The 20,426-nt window shown below is 44.8% G+C and overlaps 1 protein-coding gene across 1 annotated transcript in view; it reads right to left on the reverse strand.

Annotated features, from left to right (window-relative positions):
• The window catches only part of prkn (parkin RBR E3 ubiquitin protein ligase), a gene marked incomplete at its 5' end in the record, with an annotated part of 340,196 nt that overhangs the window by 254,359 nt on the left and 65,411 nt on the right, over positions 1-20,426 (reverse strand). Inside the window, 2 exons of the mRNA XM_084321889.1 lie at positions 464-555; positions 12,656-12,774. Of these exons, the coding sequence (XP_084178015.1) occupies positions 464-555; positions 12,656-12,774 (211 nt within the window). The remainder of the gene's footprint in view (positions 1-463; positions 556-12,655; positions 12,775-20,426) is intronic.

The following is a 20,426-nucleotide window of genomic DNA, read 5'->3' on the forward strand; positions in this document are numbered from 1 at the left end:
AATGAGGAGAGAAGAGGATATGAGAGGAGAGGAGAGACAAGAACAGAACAGAAAAGATAAGATAAGGAGCTAGCCGCAACCATCAAGAAAGATATAATTATTAATTTAGTTTCTTCACCTTTCAAAGACTTTCAATTTGTTCCATCTTGTACGAGTCTATGTTTGTGAAATAAACATAACCATCAGGAAAGAGACCAACGTTTCCAGTGTTAATTCGTCTGATTACGGATGTATCAACGGGGTGATACAGTGTGTGACAGCCAGTAAGATTGCCATCAACCAAACAACAACAAAATGACTACAAACACAACGCAGAGGAGGTCACGGAACAGCAGGTGACGGGTTGATTAGATGCTGAAGTACACCGCTTTCTAAACCTGTACTGTACCTGCTGGTCAGTGGAGAAACACCACGTGTACATTATGAGACAGAGATAGAGAGAGAATACATGTTCACAGTTTACAACCGTACCGCCACTCTGCCATCGCAACCCTCTGATTGGCAGCTGCCCTGGATACGGTCCGGGAGGAGGACATCATCCCAACAGGACGGACCCTGAGAGAGAGATAGAGAGAAAGAAAGAGAGAGAGAGAGAGAGAGTGAGAGAGAGAGAAAATGCCAACTTCAACCTCATTATACAGCCCTGCCAACCTCAACCTCATTCTACAGCCCTGCCAACCTCAACCCCATTATACAGCCCTGCCAACCGCAACCTCATTATACAGCCCTGCCATCCTCAACCTCATTATACAGCCCTGCCAACCTCAACCCCATTCTACAGCCCTGCCAACCTCAACCCCATTCTACAGCCATGCCAACCTCAACCTCATTCTCATCAGTGTTCCTCGATCGTCACAAGTCAAGTCAAGTCAAGTCAGTTTTATTTGTATAGCACATTTCCAAGCAGCGGCAGCTGACACCAAAGTGCTTCACAAGCAAGTTGATAAAAACAAAATAGTGTGAGGCAAGGTATAAGATTAAAAGAAAAAAAAAAGCATAGCAAAGCAATGAAAGCAACAAGAACAAAACAATATGGTGCAAGATATAGGATTAAAAACATAATAAAGCAATGAAAGTAATAAAAACTGGTAGGACACAGTAAAACAAAGAGGATAGAAGGGCCAGGGGTCTAGTGGTGGTTAAGTAGGGGGGAAGGCCAAGGAGAACAGGTATGTTTTCAAGAGTGATTTAAAAGCCTGTACGGTCTGGGCGGCCCGTACGCTGAGGGGGAGGCTGTTCCACAGTCTAGGCGCTGCGGTGGAGAAAGCTGTCTCCCCTAGTCTTGAGCCTGGTTCTGGGTACCACCAATAGCATCTGGGCAGCTGATCTGAGGGATCGGTGGGGGGTGTGGCGGTGCAGGAGCTCGGACAGATAGGAGGGAGCCGTGCCATTTAATGATTTAAAAACATTTAGTGCTAATTTTAAATCGATCCTGAAGCTAACAGGCAGCCAGTGGAGCGAGGCCAAAACTGATCACTGACAAATCATCATGAGAAACATATTCATCCTTCTTCTGTTCATCACCATTAGCATCATCATCACAATCATCACCATCATAATTATTATCATAAAGGGCATGATAATCATATCATACTGTACGGTTTAGGGAAGTGTGTCTTACACACACACACACACACACACACACACACACACACACACACACACACACACACACACACACACACACACACACACACACACACCACACACACACACACACACACACACACACACACACACACACACACACAGTTACGGACGGTGTCCTTATGTATATATATATAGAGGGAGTAATGTATGGTATCTGTTGTGTGTGTGTGTATATAGGCATGTTTTGGTTGTTCTGTTTTTGTCTCCCTCCTGTGTAACATATCCCATTCTCAGGTGTCTCCCAGTTGCAGCACCAGCAGCCAGCTGGTCAATCAACAACTCACCCCAGTGCAACGGCAGGTGAAGCTGATTCTGCAATCAACATCCACTCTCCCTTCATATACCCATTTTGTGTGCAGTGTTGGTTAGCTCTTTTGGCTCAGTGTGGTGGTGGGTGTCTCTCTGTCTTTGGTGATAATTCTGTGTGTGCCTGCGTGGACCAAACCCTGTGTGGGGTATATATACTGTTGGCCCTGTTTTGCCATTTGCCACTGTATGTGGGGTATGTATATTGTTGGCCATTTTAGATTCATCCTACACTGTGAGCATTGGAGTTAAAGTGGTGTTCATCCTACACTATGAGCTACATGGTTTGAGTGGTGTTTTTAAGCATTACATCACGCACAGGAGTGGTTTGTGAACAATAAACCATGCCTAGGGGTGGTCGTTAGACCCCCCTAGGCATGGTTTATTGTTCACAAATCACGACTGCAAGTGGTGTAATGCTTTTATACAACTGCCACATTCATCCAACCTTATTGCTATACAATAAACACATTAATCGAAGATTTATTGAAAAAACCATCCGCCAGAAAAAGTAGTTCCCACAACAACAAAAAAGAGAAATTGCCTCCATGTGGACGCAGCTCGGAAGTGAATCCAACCAACTAACACATCCAACTGCCTTTCAACTAAGACATCCAACCAACTAACACATCCAACTGTCTTTCAACTAAGACATCCAACCAACTAACACATCCAACTGTCTTTCAACTAAGGCATCCAACCAACTAACACATCCAACTGCCTTTCAACTAAGACATCCAACCAACTAACACATCCAACTGCCTTTCAACTAAGACATCCAACCAACTAACACATCCAACTTTTCTTTAGTTTTTAATTATGAAGTTAGTGGTTGTTATTAGAATGATTGATTGATTGATTGAAAATGTTATTACCAGATGCAGAATGGGTACAATACAGTACGGCTCAATACACACAATTGTTAAGGGGATGCAGACCTACTTTCTATAGAACTTCATTCTTAGATGCGTCTATAGAAAGTAGGTAAAACAAATTAAAACGTTTTCTTTTCCCTATAGGAAAAAAAAGTTTTCTTCGCCCTATTTTATTTGTATTTTTTTTAAACCTACTGTAGAGGGCCTAAACTTAACCAGTTGGAAACCAAGCGTACAGTAATAAAATTAGCAATCAATCAATCAATCAATCAACTCAATAGGCCATGCTCACTTAGAACAGCGCAGCACTCAGCTGCTTCTACAGTCTGACTCTCCCCCGCGTTGCAGACAGGAGTGTGTGTGTGTGTGTGTGTGTGTGTGTGTGTGTGTGTGTGTGTGTGTGTGTGTGTGTGTGTGTGTGTGTGTGTGTGTACGCCAGCGTCGGACAGTGTGAGAGTGAGCGCTGCAGTCAGGGGGAAGGAAGAAGAAATTTAAAATAAAATTGCAAATAATCAATCAATCCGCGATTTTTCTTTTGTTCTAAAATGACTCATGACCCATCAATTACATCATCCAACATTGTTTAAAGGACTAATACATTCGCTGTGACAGAATCACTTCATATTTAGTCGTTATGACACTATCAACATATCCATTTGTTAAAGATTATTGTCCGCCATCTTGTTTTTGCTGACGGAGTGATCCGGCGGAGTGATGTGATTCGGTTGTGGGCGGGTCCTGGGACCAGGAGCGTGGTCCCTATACATACGTGTAAATGGACTGTTTCAGCCAATCAGAATCGAGAAATTTGCATGCCGTTGTATAACTTTATATAAACGGTACATTTGGTAGAGCTGGCGAAAGCTCTGGTTCACTTCAGTGTGTTTGTGTTCTTTAGTTTGTTGTACATTTCTGTAGTAACCCTTTGTATATTTGTTTCCCTTGTGTCACCCAGCCTATGGTGATTGCTTTTCTTTGTATTAATCTTTTGTTTCGCACACAGGGACATTGAGGACAGGAAGATACCCTGGGTCTACATTTTGCATCACGTAGGTGACCTACTGTTAAAGACACCAGCCTTAGAAGTGAGCACCACCACCTGTACTTTGGGGCGTCCGCGCCTGTAAGGGGGGGGTGGGCTTTTATTTCTTTTTGATATTTCATTTGGTGCTCACTGGTAAGTCCTCCTTGCTCTCTGTGTTGCCGAGTTTGTTTGTGAAATAAATATTATTTTGCAAATTGTTTCTTGTGTTTTGTGTCACTGCACCCTCACCTATCCTGTCTGTGGCCTAGTGTTGCGTCTCCCCACTGGGGTACGTAACATAAACATAACTTACTTTGTTTATATCTCCATTCAATACTAGCCTTTTAATATTCTGACAACAGCTCTAATAAGCCTCTCAAAAGGTTAATAAAATCACTACCTGCCTATGATGAGAGGAGGGAGGCGGGGAGATGAGGGAGGTGAGGAGATGAGAGAGGAGAGGTGAGGAGGGAGGTGGGGGAGAGGATGGAAGAGAGGATGGAGGTGAGGAGAGGAGAGCAGTGTGGAGAGGAGGGAGGAGAGGAGATATGAGGGAGGAGAGGAGGGAGGTGGGGGGAGGAGGGAGGAGAGAAAATGATAGGAGGGAGTAGAGGAGAGGACAGGAGAGGAGAGGAGGAGTATAAAGTCTCCCTGCTCACTCACCAGTGCCTCCACGGAAACGCCCCCTCTACCTTAAAGAACTCATCACCCCTCACTCCTCCTCACGACATCTCCGCTCCGGCAAACCTCCTCCAGCGCCCAAGGACCAAACTCTGCACCATGGGAGATCTGGCTTTCTGCTCATCCACTCCCAGTCTTTGAAATGCTCTCCCTGACCACCTGAGAGCACCACAGACTGTGGATGCTTTTAAAAAAGGGCCTCAAAACTAATCTTTTTAATAGAGCATTTTGTTGATTTTTATCTAGTTTTAGCTCCACACATTTTATGTTATTTTACCAGTGTTAGCCCTTCTTATCTTATGTTTTTTACTCTTTTTAGTGTTCTTTTTACTCCTTACTCGTTTTACTCTTGCTTATTTTATCTAATTGTTTTACTCTCTTGCTAGCTTTTATGTTATTTTAAAATGTAGCACTTTGAGATTTGCTCCTAAATTATACATATATTATTATTATTATTAGGAGAGGAGGGAAGTGGGGAGAGGAGAGGATATGAGGAGACAGACACACGCATGCACACGCCAACACATATGCTTACAGATACAGAGAGCCTGTAAAGGTCATGGAAAAACCCAGACATGCTTTTATCTCTCTCACACACACACACACACACACACACACACACACACACACACACACACACACACACACACACACACACACACACACACACACACACACACACACACACACACACACACACACACACACACACACACACACACACACACACACACACACACACACACACACACACACACACACACACACACACACACACACACACACACACACACACACACACACACACACACACCTGTTGAATATTAGTGATTAATGAGGAAATAGCTTTATGAATTATTAAAAAACGTCATCCTCCACTCCTCTCCTCCTCTCCTCACCTCCTCCTCTCATCCTACTCACCTCCTCCCCTCCCCCTCTTCTCATCATCCCCTCCCCCTCCTCAACTCCCCTCCTCCTCACCTCCTCCTCTCCTCTCCTCACCTCCTCCTCTCATCACCCCTCCTCTCCTCACTTCCTCTTCTCCTCACCTCCTCCTCTCCCCCAGTTCTTTGTGGATTTGCTTTTATTCTGGGTCTCCATCTCTGGAAGCTTTAATTAGATTATAGTTTAACTAACAGGGTTTGTCTCTAACAGCTGTGCTCACAGGACGGGGCGACGCCGGCTTCAGCTATTGGTCAGTGGTGGACGGGCTGGTCCAGTGGGGGGCGGGGACCAGGTTGCTGGTAACGTCGTAAAGGAGCATCCATCATTAAAAAGACTCAAACACACACTGAGATGTGGTAGGCATCCACGCACACACACACAAACACACACACACACACACTTGCAGACGCACACACACCATATGTGTACACCCAGACAGCGTGTGAGTGAGGAGTAGGGAAACTAGTCTAATTAGCCCTGTGCTGACTCCTAACAACAAAAGAGAGTTTCCATGACGATTAATGGAAGTGGCTACGAGACGAGGTGGCTACAAAGCAATCAGATGAGCTCATACAAACAGACATGTTGATATTCATTAGACTAATACAAATGTTCCTGATTATGATGGTGTGTGTGTGTGTGTGCGAGTGAGCGTGCGCGTGTGTGTGTGCGCGAGTGAGCGTGTGTGTGTGTGTGTGTGTGTGTGTGTGTGTGTGTGTGTGTGTGTGTGTGTGTGTGTGTGTGTGTGTGTGTGTGTGTGTGTGTGTGTGTGTAAGCGAGCATGAGTACAAACTTCAAGGTGAAAGAAACCTGGCAAGTAGTACTGAAGGGCAGGAGAGTGTATTAGGACTCTCACACACACACGCACATGCTCACACACGCACGCTCACTCACGCACACACACACATGCTCACTCGTGCACGTACGCACACACACACATGCAAGCACATGCTGAGAACAGACAGGATGCTCATCAACACCTCCCCTAATGCTAGCTAGCCTAGGAGACGGGAAGTCTCTCCTTGACAAATGTCCTGCAAACCCTTGTCCTCGCTGTGTGTGTGTGTGTGTGTGTGTGTGTGTGTGTGTGTGTGTGTGTGAGTGCATGCGTGTGTGTGTGGCAGGTATTACCCACTAGATAAAATATGTCCACATGGTATTCTCAAACTCACAGTCCATTCTGTTTAAACCATCAGGATTCACAACACCTAGAATCCATTGCACACATAACAAATGGATGTAAAGCATACAAACACCTGTACATCGCTCGTCATGACCGTATTGTTGGACATTGTGTCTGATGCGGTACGGAACATATCACCATCTAGTGCAGCAATGTACAAACATACTAGAGTGCTACCAGAGTGGTTTGACCTTACCAACAATGTCTTTGCTAACATACCAAATACACTTGATGTTGTTTTTGTTGACACCAGCCACAGGGAGGTGCTGGTCATAGAAGTAGGCTGTACCTTTGACCTGTACATGGACCAGGCCTTCCGGGACAAGTATATCAAATACCAACCACTGCTCAATGTGATGGCCGACCTTGGGTATAGGTGTAGATATGGTGTACTTGTATTCGGAAGTCTTGGCCATGTATACAGATACACCATGACCGGTCTGAGAATTGCTGCAATGTCTGGAAGAAAAAGCCAAACAAATTGCCAAATATTGCTCTGTCTCAGCTATTATTGGCAGCTTAGCCACGTGGAGAAGGAGGTGCTATGTGTACCCTTAAGTGTTCAGTGCTGCTTGGCCCTGATACATTTGATTCCCTGTTTATGTAATATAATTTGTGGAACCAAGGTATTCAAATGTGTGTGTGTGTGTGTGTGTGTGTGTGTGTGTGTGTGTGTGTGTGTGTGTGTGTGTGTGTGTGTGTGTGTGTGTGTGTGAGTACAAACTTCAAGGTGAAAAAAACCTGGCAAGTAGTACTGAGGCCATGGTTACACTGGGGTAAAACAGCAACGTTGTATTTTCGAATGATTACGTTTGCATGCCCAAGTTAAAAAGAAACGCAGTTTTGGCAGGAAAATGCGTAGTGGCAACGCTGAAAGGGTGTTTTCGTTTTGGAAACTCGCCGAAACTCGCCGACAATGGTGCCATGTAATTTGCGCAAGCCAGATACAGAGCCGTTTATTGCCCAACGCCCATGCGCAGTAGTAAACACCGACACCAAATTCTCCCCTGGCTGGACCTATACAGGATATCAGCTGCGTCCTCCTCAGATTGCCTGTAGCTGCGGATAAACTAAGATCATGTGTTGTCAAGTTATTGTTATAAGGAACCCAGTCCAAAACTACAACAGTCTGCATTCCCTTAACAATTGTTTGTATTGAGCCGTATTGTATTGTACCCATTCTGCAATCTGTTAAATAACGTTTACATCCATTCATTCTGCTAGCATTAACGTTACTACGCTGCTAGCCACAATGCTATACTGTTATAATGGCATATCCCAATCACGTTAGCACGTAAGCTAACAAAATCGGCGATATTTTTGTGAGACTAAACTCCGCTCTTGGTGGTCAATTGTGTTGATGTTAGTTTTGTTTCATCAACAAATCATCAACAAATGAGGCAAAACACACAGTGAATGTATCCGTTTTTGTTTATTGCACACTGAAAAATAAATGCTAAGTTGCTAAATGGCTCATGTGAGGTATTTAAAGATGGTGACTTTGTTGTTTTTTAACAGGAAGTGTAGTGACACGTTCAACCTTTTCTGATTGGTTGAAAATGGCCTTCATGTTTGAACTACATCGCCACCTACTGCTTTGGCATTGTACTACATGTATATAGTAGACGAGACAAAACGACGTCTAACTTAACTCTAACTTGCGTGCCAATACGCAGCGTTCTGAAAAGCGAAATGAAACTAAATGAAATGGCCCTAATGTAACCGCAGCCTGAGTGTGTGTGTATTTGCAGACAGCATCATGACTGATTAGCACAGGACCTCTCTCTCCTACATAAATTGACAGTGAGGCTGCACTCTATAACACATCACACTCTATAACACATCACACTCTATAAGGAGGAGGACATGAGAGGAGGACAGGAGAGAGGAGGACATGAGAGAGGAGGGCAGGATAGAGGGGAGGACATGATAGGAGGACAGGAGAGAGGAGGACATGAGAGAGGAGGGCAGGATAGCGGGGATGACATGAGGAGGACAGGAGAGAGGAGGACATGAGAGAGGAGGGCAGGATAGAAGGGAGGACATGATAGGAGGACAGGAGAGAGGAGGACATGAGAGAGGAGGGCAGGATAGAGGGGATGACATGAGGAGGACAGGAGAGAGGAGGACATGAGAGAGGAGGGCAGGATAGAGGGGAAGACATGAGGAGGACAGGAGAGAGGAGGATGACATGAGGAGGACATGAGAGGAATACATGAGAGAGGCGGACGACAGAAGATGAGGAGATGAGAGAGGAGGAGGACATGAGAGAGGAGGAGGGCAGGGGAGAGGAGGATATGAGAGAGTGATTGATTGAAAAGTTTATTAACAGATTGCAGAATGGGTACAGTACAGTACAGCTCAGTACATACAATTGTTAAGGGGATGCAGACCAGAGAAAGACTTTCGTCTTGTTTACATCAGGGTCCCCCATTTTCAATTCATCATAACATATATGACATACATGACATACAGATAGACAGTACTGCTACATCTATACATTTATGACATATCAGATTTGCAAATAAAGTACTGTTTGTGATACAAAAGTGTCCAGAAAAAGAGTGTATATACATTTGGCATAGAAACTGTACATTGGAGGAGGTTGGGTGGGTGGGGTGGGGTTGGGTGGGTGGGTGAGGGCTGTACATTGGAGGTGGGGGGGGGGGGGGGTTGGGTAGGGGACACACACACATTTTACACTGTACATTGGAATACTGACAAAGCCTTACTTGGTCATTTACTGTACAACTAGGTTAGGACATTTGTAGGGGCCAGTTTCGAATTGCAGTCTCACGTAGGTGTTTTTTGAGAGTGTTTTTGAAAGTGGGTAGTGATTCACATTCCTTTACAGCTTTAGGTAGGGCGTTCCACATTGATGTGGCATAATTGCGAAACGTGTTTAGTCCCTTGTTTGAGCCGAATCTGGGTTTTACATGATTTGTGGAGCTCCCTCTGGTGTTGTGATTGTGGTATTCACTGACCTTTGGGAAGTATTTTGACATGTACATGGGTACCTTGGTCGCATAGTGTATCTTGTAGACCAGGCCCATTGCAAGTTGCTGTACTCTGTCGTCTACTCTAAGCCATCCTAGGTTGTCAAAGTGGGCAGGGGTGAGGTGGGTTCTAGGAGTCAGGTCAAGCAGTAGTCTGACTAGCTTGTTTTGAGATGTTTGTAATTTGTTTTTTAGTGCCTTTGAGGTGCTTTGGTACCATGAGGTGCAAGCATAGTCGTAGTACCCTTGAATGAGTGCTCCTGCTAGAGTCTTCAGGGTATTCTTGTTTACCAGAGAGGAGATCCGGTACAAGAATCGCGTTCGTTGGTTGACTTTTTTTATTACATTGGATGCCATTTTGTCACAGGAAAGATTAGCCTCTAGGATGGAACCCAGGTAGGTAATTTCATCTTTCCTTGTGATAATATTGTCACCCACTGTAACCGAGAAGCCGTCGGTCTTGCTGAGTTTGTTATTTGAACCGAAGAGAATGGACTCTGTTTTGCCCATGTGTAATGATAGTTTGTTGTTGGCGAGCCATATGCAGATTTTGCCTAGTTCCGAGCTGAGGGCTTTTTCAACCTGTAACTTGTTCTTGTCAGAGACCAGCAGGGCTGAGTCGTCCGCAAACAGGAACAAGTTGCAGTCACAAGCTGACGACATGTCATTTGCATAAATTAGGAATAGTAGCGGTCCTAGTATGCTTCCTTGTGGAACACCACAGCTCACTGTGAGGGGGGGGGGGGGATAGGGTACCGTTTACCTCCACCATCTGTTCCCTCCCCTCCAGGTAGGATTGTATCCAGCTCACTGATAAACTATCAAAACCAATTGCTTTTAGCTTGTCAATCAGAATGGTGTGATTGACAGTGTCGAAGGCCTTTTGTAGGTCCAGCATGACCATGCCGCAGTATTTGCCCGCGTCCACCTCTTGTGGAGGAGGAGGACAGGAGGACAGGAGAGGACAGGAGAGAGGAGAAGAGGAGATATGAGGAGGGCAGGATAGAGGATGAGGGCAGGGGAGATGAGGAGGACGAGAGAGGGGACATGAGATAGGAGGATGACAGGAGAGAGGACAGGAAAGAGGGCAGTAGAGATGAGGATGACAGGATAGAGGACAGGGAAGAGGGCAGTATAGAGGAGGGCAGGATAGAGGAGGACAGGAGAGAGGAGGAGGACAGGAGAGAGGAGGAGGACATGAGAGAGGAGGACAGGAGAGAAGATATGAGATAGGAGGACATGATAGAGGTGGACATGATGAGGACATGATAAGGGAGGACATGAGAGAGGACAGGAGAGATGAGGATGACAGGAGAGAGGACAGGAAACAGGGCAGGAGAGAGGACATGAGAGAGGATATGAGAGAGGAGGAGGACAGGAGAGAGGATATGAGAGAGGAGGAGGACAGGAGAGAGGATATGAGAGAGGATGAGGACAGGAGAGAGGATATGAGAGAGGAGGAGGACAGGAGAGATGACAGGAAAGAGGGCAGGAGAGAGGAGGACAGGAGAGAGGATAGGAGAGAGGAGGAGGACAAGAGATAGGATGGGAAAGAGGGCAGGAGACATGAGAGAGGACATGAGAGAGGACAGGAAAGAGGGCAGGAGAGGAGGATGACAGGAGAGAGGACAGGAGAGAGGACAGGAAAGAGGGCAGGAGAGGAGGATGACAGGAGAGAGGACAGGAGAGGAGGAGGACAGGAGAGAGGACAGGAGAGAGGAGGACAGGAGAGAGGAGGATGACAGGAGAGAGGACAGGAGAGGAGGACAGGAGAGAGGAGGAGGACAGGAGAGAGGACAGGAGAGAGGAGGAGGACAGGAGAGTGAATGAGACTTACCCTGCTGAGGGTCCAGACTGAGACTTAGGGTCGGAATCCACTAAGAATGGATTGCGTGGTGGGAATTGCACCCTTAACTGCGCGGGGTTTGCGCCCGGTATCTGCTCCGTCTTTGCGAGCTATCCTCTAAGGACATTGCGCGGATGAGATACCAGCGCAGACACGCCCATTATGTGTGGAGTTTTCCCCTGATCTGCCCCAGCACAGTTGGCTTGCAGCGCTGAGAGAGGCATAGCGAGAGAGCTCGGAGGACGTTCACTTGTTTAAACAAACTGTATAAACGCCATAATACTGTTGATTAAAGTTGGGACTCTGTCCCTTTCAAAGTGGAAGCATGGTGCGGTTTGCTGTTGGTGTGAACGCAATCGAACTGTACATAGTACCTAATCTAGGAAGCGCAGGGATTTTGGAAGTGAGTGTGAATGAGAGTGTGTGAGCGTGTGTGTGTGTGTGTGTGCGAGCGAGCGACAGAGAGAGAGAGTGTGTGCAAGCATGTGTCTGTGTGTGCGAGTGAGCGACTGAGAGAGTGTGTGTGTGCGAGCGAGCATGAGAGAGCGAGTGTGTGAGAGCGTGTGTGTGTGTGTGTGTGTGTGTGCGAGCGATCATGAGAGAGAGTGTGTGTGTGTGCGAGCGGGATTTTCCTGTTTCTGTCCAATAGAATGAACAACTTGGCCTTTGTTTACACATTAGGTTCGCTCAAAAAAGCGCAGTGTGAACGCAAACCAAAATCAAACAATGTATCATTCTCACATTTGGTCCACCAAAAAGTACGGACTATCCGTGGACTTTCAGATGTGAACACAGCCATAGCGTTTAGGGCTTTGTGCTTATTTACCACCTTGTCTGTGAAGACGGTAGGTGCGTAAAATGAACTGCAAGGTGCAATTGGCGCCGGGCTTTGTGTATTCGGAGCATGGCTCATTTGCATAAAAAGGGGACATGTTCCGCCCATATTACCTCATTTAAATACGCGCCAATTGCACCGGACGCAATGCTGACGGAACGCAGTTGCCACCTCATTTCACCCGTTGCGCGTCCTCTGTGGATATACCAAACTGAGTTTCAGAGTGATATGCACCGGCTCTGCGTCGGAAAAAGCTGCGCAAACCCTTTGTGGATCCCGCCCTTACTCTGCTGAGGGTCCAGACTGAGACTTACCCTGCTGAGAGTGAGCGTTCCCTGTTTGCACACTAGACAGCGGACGCGCAGCTTCCCCGGCTGGACGGCTCGACAGACACTCTTGCAGAACACATAGAAGCTGCTGTGAGGACGAGGCTCTGGGGAGACAACAACAACAACAACATAATACCCATCAGTAACAGAAGCAGGGGAGACACACTTAGCTAGGGCCCTATGGAATCCGCGATCGCGGAATGGCGGAGGATTTCACAGGATTGAGATATTAACACGGAATTCTGAATTATCGCGGAATGGCGTGGAATTTGCTTCAATTATACATACATCGGTTTTCATATAAATCAATCTTCACGACGACTCTAAAACGGTGACCATGCACAGAGACGCATAAATGACAGCTACCAAATCCATTCCGGGGACAACGGAACGCAGTGCGTGCTCTGTAATAGTCAGACTTATGTATGTATGTATGTATGTATGTATGTATGTATGTATGTATGTATGTATGTATGTATGTATGTATGTATGTATGTATGTGAGTGAGTGAGTGAGTGAGTGAGTGAGTGAGTGAGTGAGTGAGTGAGTCTCTCTCTGTGTGTGCAGATGAGGTCACATGAGTTTGATAGTATTTACTGAGGATGGCCAGATAATGTTGATATTTAAACTTCAAAATAATTATACAGAAGCGGCTAAGTGGCGCAGTGGGCAAGGTGCTCGCCACCAACGCAGGAGATGTGCAGGTGAACAGATGCGACAGCTGCCTCCTCGTGTACCGGAGGGGACACGTGATGCAAGGCTTGGTCCTCACTGCAGCCGACCAGTGGGAGGCATAGTCTGGCAACGTTCGAGACAGGGGAGGGGAGAATTGAAGGGAGAATTGCGGAGGCGAAATTGGGATGGGAGAAAAATAAGGAGAAAAAGTGGATTAAAAAAAAATATATAATTATACAGGGAGAAGCTTCAGCAAGTACAACACACTGCTGACCGACAAAAGAGAATCCCTCACTGAGGAAAACACAAAGCGCCTAACCATCATGTATCACAATTAGGGATGTCCGATATTATCGGCCTACCGATATTATCGGCCGATATCGGCATTAAAATGTGATATCGAAAAAAATCGGTATCGGATTTCAATTTTTTTTTTAACATTTCTATAACCTTTATTTACCCAGGCAAGCAAGTAAGAACAGATTCAGATTTTATTTATTGTCAAAAGTATGCATAATGTTGTGTTAATTCCACAACAAGAGATATGTAATGTTAATTACCTGAAATTATTCCGTTTTTTGGGGGGGGGGGGGGGGGAACCCTGCATATATCGGTATCGGTTGATATCGGTATTGGAAATTAAGAGTTGGACAATATCGGTATAGGTAAAAAAGCCAATATCGAGCATCCCTAATCACAATGGTGATGTCAATCAGAGATGTGGAGAAGCATGAACCTTTAAGGGAAACAGCTGTAAACCTTTTTTTTACCAAATAAATGAGAAGCATGTTTAAATCAGCAATGCCTTCCCTCTTGCTGTACCAAAATCTCTCCTAGCTCTAACCGGTCACTGTCAAAATGATGTGCCTGATGTCAAACTGCGTCATTCTTTCAGTTTTTGCATGACTACGTCCTTGAGAATAACTGAAAAGTTGGATTCTTTTTAGGCTATATATATTATGCTGATGTATGGCATTTTTGGAGTGTTAAAAAAAACAAAACAAAAAAATAACGTATACCGAACCGAACCGGTCTCTGACAAGAACAAGTTACAGGTTGAAAAAACCCTCAGCTCAGAACTCGGCAGAATCTGCACCTGGCTTGCTGATAACAAACTATCATTACACCTGGGTAAAACAGAGTCCATTCTCTTCGGATCAAATAACAAACTCAGCAAGACCGACGGCTTCTCAGTTACAGTGGGTGACAATATTGTCAGAAGGAAAGATGAAATTACATACCTAGGTTCCATCCACCATCCTAGAGGCAAATCGTTCCTGTGACAAAATGGCATCCAATCATCAAAATAGTCAACCAATAGGGCAGCTAAGTGGCACAGTGGGCAAGGCGCTCGCCACTAACGCAGGAGATGCTGGGTTCGAGCTCTTGGCTGGTCGTTCATACTAATACAATTGGCAGTATTAGGGGGTGTAAAAAGCCGGTGGGTGGAGATCGGACATTGTGGACAGCGACTCCTACAGGTCGGTTGGTGCGCCTGTACAGCAGAATCAGGAAGTATCGGGGGCAGCGTGAGCCTCCCACGCGTTACTCCTCGCCACTGAGAGATCGCGCTGTACAGGGGAGGGAAGAATTGGATAATACGAAATTGGGATGGGAGAAAAATAGAAGATGGGGAGAAAAAGTAGATAAAAAAAAAGAAAAAAAAAATCAACCAACAAACTAGATTCTTGTACCGGATCTCCTCTCTGGTAAACAAGAATACCCTGAAGACTCTGGCAGGAGTACTCATTCAAGGGTACTACGACTATGCTTGCACCTCATGGTACCAAAGCACCTCAAAGGCTTACAAGATTACAAGATTACAAACATCACAAAACAAACTAGTCAGACTACTACTTAACCTTACTCCTAGAACCCACCTCACCCCTGCCCACTTTGACTACCTAGGATGGCTTAGAGTAGACGACAGAGTACAGCAACTTGCAATCGGCCTGGTCTACAAGATACACTACACGACTAAGGTACCCATGTACATGTCAAAATACTTCCCAAAGGTCAGTGAATACCACAAATACAACACCAGAGGGAGCTCCACAAATCATGGTACCAAAAGCACTGACAGTTGTGATTGGAGGATCAATAAAAGAGGGCAGGGTTTGAGATAGGTCTATTATGCCACATCAATGTGGAACGCCCTACCCAAAGCTGTAAAGGAATGTGAATCACTACCCACTTCCAAAACCACTCTCAAAGAGCACCTACGGGAGACTGCAATTCGAAACTGGCCCCTGTAAATGTACAGTAAATGTCCTAACCCAATAATACACGAGACCCTCTTCTTGGGACCAAGTAAGGTTTTGTCAATATTCCAATGTACAGTTTTGCTTCTACAGTTGTACAGTTTCCCCCACCCTGCCTACCCAACCCCCCCCCCCCCACCCCCAACCCAAACACCTCCAATGTACATGCAATGCAATCTGTTAATACAATTTTAAATCATTCAATCAAAACCGATTTTGTGAACTGTTCCACCCCTAGTGTCTGCACATCCTACATCAAAATGAATAAATATAATCAAATCAAAATCATCCCCAGTTTGTGCATTTGTATGATTTTGCAATTTAGTTACAACCAAGTGTATTATTTTGACATGTCCTGGTGTTAATCAGGGTGACGGATTATATATTTATTTATGTATTTGTCATTTCACTTCCTTCTCAAACATCAAACTGAGACTTTGCTCCCAATCGTCCTCCAGAACAAAGAGTATCCAGAATGAGACCAGCGCTTACATGAGAATAATATTCTGAAGTCATATATTATTCATGGTGCCAATGGAGAGTCCAATAAAAATGTGTTAACATGAATAAAATAAATCCAAGAACAAAGGCTCAAAACTGTGGTGTTATTAAGATGTAAAATCTGCTCCATGGATAATGAATGGGATTAAAAAAGGATGCTGCAGTATATTATTATTATTATTATTATGGTGAAGGAGAAGATGCAACTTCCCCTGCACACATGGCGTCAACATCATAGATCTTGATGAGGGTGACAGTGGCTCGGGAGGTAAAGCAGTTGTCTCGTAATCTGGAGGTTCCCGGTTCGATTCCCGCTCCTCCCGGGCAGCGTGTCAAAATGTTCTTGAGCAAGACACTTAACCCCAAACTGCTCCCGATGAGCAGGTTGGCACCTTGCATGGTTGCCCCCGCCATCGGTGAGTGATTGGGTAAAATGCGAGGAAAAAACTGTAAAGTGCTCTGGATAAAAGCACTATATAAATGCACCATTTAACATTTGATGACATCGCAAGTTCATGCTATCCGTTTTTTTTTTTGTTTTTTGGCTTTGGGAGATGGTTGCTTAGACCAGTGGTTCCCAAAGTGGGGGTCACGACCCGCCGCGGGGGGGTCGTCAGATGATAAAAAATAATAATAAGATTTCCCAAAAAAATTATAAATGTTTTTTTTTGTATGCAGTCAGGCCACTGGACTTAGAAGCAGGCCAGGCCAGTGTTTCTAGTTGCAGCGGCGCAATAGTTAGATAACCTAGGTGGGGAACAACCAGGAGATCACTGCAACTCACACAAGTTGGAGAACTCTCTCTCTCACTCACTCACACACACACACACACACACACACACACACACACACAGGCCAGTGTTTCTAGTTGCAGCCGCGCAATAGTTAGATAACCTAGGTGGGGAACAACCAGGAGATCAATGCAACTCACACAAGTTGGAGAACTCTCTCACACACACACACACACACACACACACACACACACACACACACACACACACACACACACACACACACACACACACACACACACACACACACACACACACACACACACACACACACACACACACACACACACACACACACACACACACACACACACACACACACACACACACACACACACACACAAGGGAGCCGCATGTGATTGGTGGAGGCGGGACCCTTACAAAAAACTAAAAATACATCAAAATCAGTGTTGTTGCTAATCATTGACACATGCTAGCCTGTAATAATACCCCCCAGAAAAATCTACTTTGCATTTGATATATTGCAATTAAATACTGTATATGCCATCACACACACTGGCATTTAAAGGGTTAGAATTATAAAATGAATAATGTGGTGTTATGATCAGGGCTGAAGTTGAATAAAAGATTGTATTATTTTCAATCTGACATTACAAAAAAACTGAAAATCCATTGTTGCTAATCATATATGCTAGCCTGTTTTTTAACAATAATTTGTGATGCCATCACAAACACTGGCATTTAAAGGGTACAAATAAAAAAAACGCTGCACCAGAATGCAGGAAATGAAGTCTTTGTAACAAAAGATTTCCTGGTGGGGGACCCCCAGACCCCCCGCTTAAAAAGTGGCCAGACTGGGGCTATATTTCGCACTATATTTCCTGGCCTGAATGATTTCCCCAGTCCAGCCCTGGTTAAAAGCCTCCAATGCTTATTAGTGTGTGTGCGTTTGCATGTTTCAACCATACATTTCCATTTATAAAAAAAAAAATTATAATAATTTCTTTTTACCTCCTATAATAGTGGGGGTCGCGGCTCTCTGACACCGTTATTTCGGGGGTCGCGGCCTGAACACTTTGGGAACCCCTGGCTTAGACCATAATACATGAATTCTGGAATCGAGTGGTATTCCATTTCTGCTTTTCTACCCATGCTGCTCTGTGCTGCAAAGAGGGTATTTTGATGGCTCCTGTCTGTGTCTCTGTCCAGAGTTCCATCTGATCCAGTCCATAGTTCCTACAGATCTTTGCCTGATCGCATGCGGCTGTACACATCTCTCCGAATGCCTTCTTGTTTAAAATAATTTGAAAGGCAATTATCTTTCAGCACACAGTAGACTGACGGGACAGGAGCGAAAGAGAGATATAGATGGTGAGAGAGAGGGAGAGAAAGAGAGATAGAGAGAGAATGAGAGAGATAGGGAGAGAAAGAGAGAGAAAATGACATGCGATGAAGGTCAAGGACAGGATTAAACCCGTCACCAGGATTTACAATAAATCTTTTTCACACCCCGTCCCGGAAGTGCAGTTTTTATTTGTCCCAACAATGGACGAAGAAAATCCCCACAAAACATGGCTGAATATGAATTCATCTGCCGTCCAGGGAGCGGCTCTAAATCAGTTTTATAACGTCAGAGTGTTTCACGGCTCCGGGGACGCAGGGAACCACGTTGCTGTCGCAGGCAGAGCAGTTGCCAGGCGGTGATGCACCCAGGCAGGATACTCTGCTGAATGTGTCCAGTACAATGTGTGAGTGTGTGTAAGTGTGTGTGTTTGTGTGTGAGAGAGAGTGTGTGTGTGTGTAAGTGTGTGTGTGAGTGGAGTGTGAGAGAGAGTGTGTGTGTGTGTGTGTGTGTGTGTGTGTGTGTGTGTGTGTGTGTGTGTGTGTGTGTGTGTGTGTGTGTGTGTGTGTGTGTGTGTGTATTATATCCCCAGGCCATCAAAATGCTCAATGACAATGACACTATGTAACAACAACCCATCATCTACACTCACTGCACAGACAGCCACATGTACACACTCACTTTAAACAAACACTCACCATACCACTCACTTTAGACACTTTTACACACTTTAGATTGATCTATTATTAAATAGATTTGCACTACATTCATACCTCATTTGCACCCTACCCTAAGTTGTGTTCCTCATCTCATTTCTGCATTGTACCTCACTGTTACTCATTTTACTCTGTATTGTATATTGTACATTGACTGAACATTCCTTTACTTACTTCTTACTTACTTCTTAACTCATTCAGTGCCAGCTATTAGTCTTGGCCTTGTAGCTAACGTGCCAGGTTTCCATTACATATTTTCACTGTGCATCACTATGTTTGGAGAGCTATATCCATATTCTATAATATATTATAGCTATGGAGACAATACTATGGTCATTTTACAGTGACTTTCTTCAGACCAAGATGCAAAAAAGAGAAAAAAAATTCAGAGTGATCCGGGATAATTCCTGTTATAGGGTGCTACGTGAATTCTACTAGAAGCGTTGGCGTTTCTTGCCTGGACACGCTACTATTTCCAAATCAAATGTATATAATAGGTATTATGTGTCATCATGAATGCATGAACGGGGGGCATTTCTGATGCTTTGATTGCCAGTAACGGCATTCGTATTGAACACTAAAAACGCTGATCAGCTGGATCGGTATGAAAACATTGCACGATCAAGCTGGAATTGATGTCAGATAGTCCTTACCTCTGATCGGGGGTATTCCAAAAAGAATATTCCAATTGTTTGATCGCCATCTGGTCCATCTGATGTCCATCTGGTCCACGACATAATACGGCACAACACATGCACCGAGTGTCCCGTAGACGTTTCGATGCGACGAGTGAACCTCTAGGCTTCCCTGTACTAAAAAACTGTGCCCGGAGTTGTTTAAACGTAACACACGGTCTGGACCAGGGTTTACTGCACTCTCGATACTGGCACCTGGCAGGATCTGGCCGGTACTGCACCCTCGGGGTCCCAGTATGCCTTTTAACGGCAACATACAGGTATGTGACATTGAATAGGATATTAAAATCGAATAAAAGAAAAAACGACCAAAACCAGAGATATCTTGGGTCTGGCAGCCAACGCATGGCGACTTAACCCAAGATATCTCGGGTCTGGCAATTAAATAGTTAATATTTTTTTTTTTTACTTACTTTATTTTTACTGTATGTAGCACACTCTCAGGGGCTCATACAGAAACAAGCATTTCATGACAAAGTATTCTGTACTTTGTTGTGACAAATAATAAACAAACTTGAACTTGAACTTGTTAGGGCTGGAATGGTTTGGAATATGTTGGCATTTGGAGCTAAATTAAGGATTTGGATGATTTTATTTCTTTCTTTTTTACTATTATTATAATAATAATAATTATTACTGCAGTGTGTAGATGATTTGGTTAATGTCCTGTTTGTTCATTGTGTGTGTGTGTGTGTGTGTGTGTGTGTGTGTTTTTTTTTATTTTTTTTATGGCCAGTCAGTGTGCTCTAGTGCAGGGGTTCCCAAACTTTTCACCTCGAGACCCAAAAGAGAAATTTGGTGTTTCCCCGGGACC

This window comes from Notolepis coatsorum, assembly GCF_963971535.1.
Source record: "Notolepis coatsorum genome assembly, chromosome: 9".
In the NCBI taxonomy this organism is placed as follows: Eukaryota; Metazoa; Chordata; class Actinopteri; order Aulopiformes; family Paralepididae; genus Notolepis; species Notolepis coatsorum.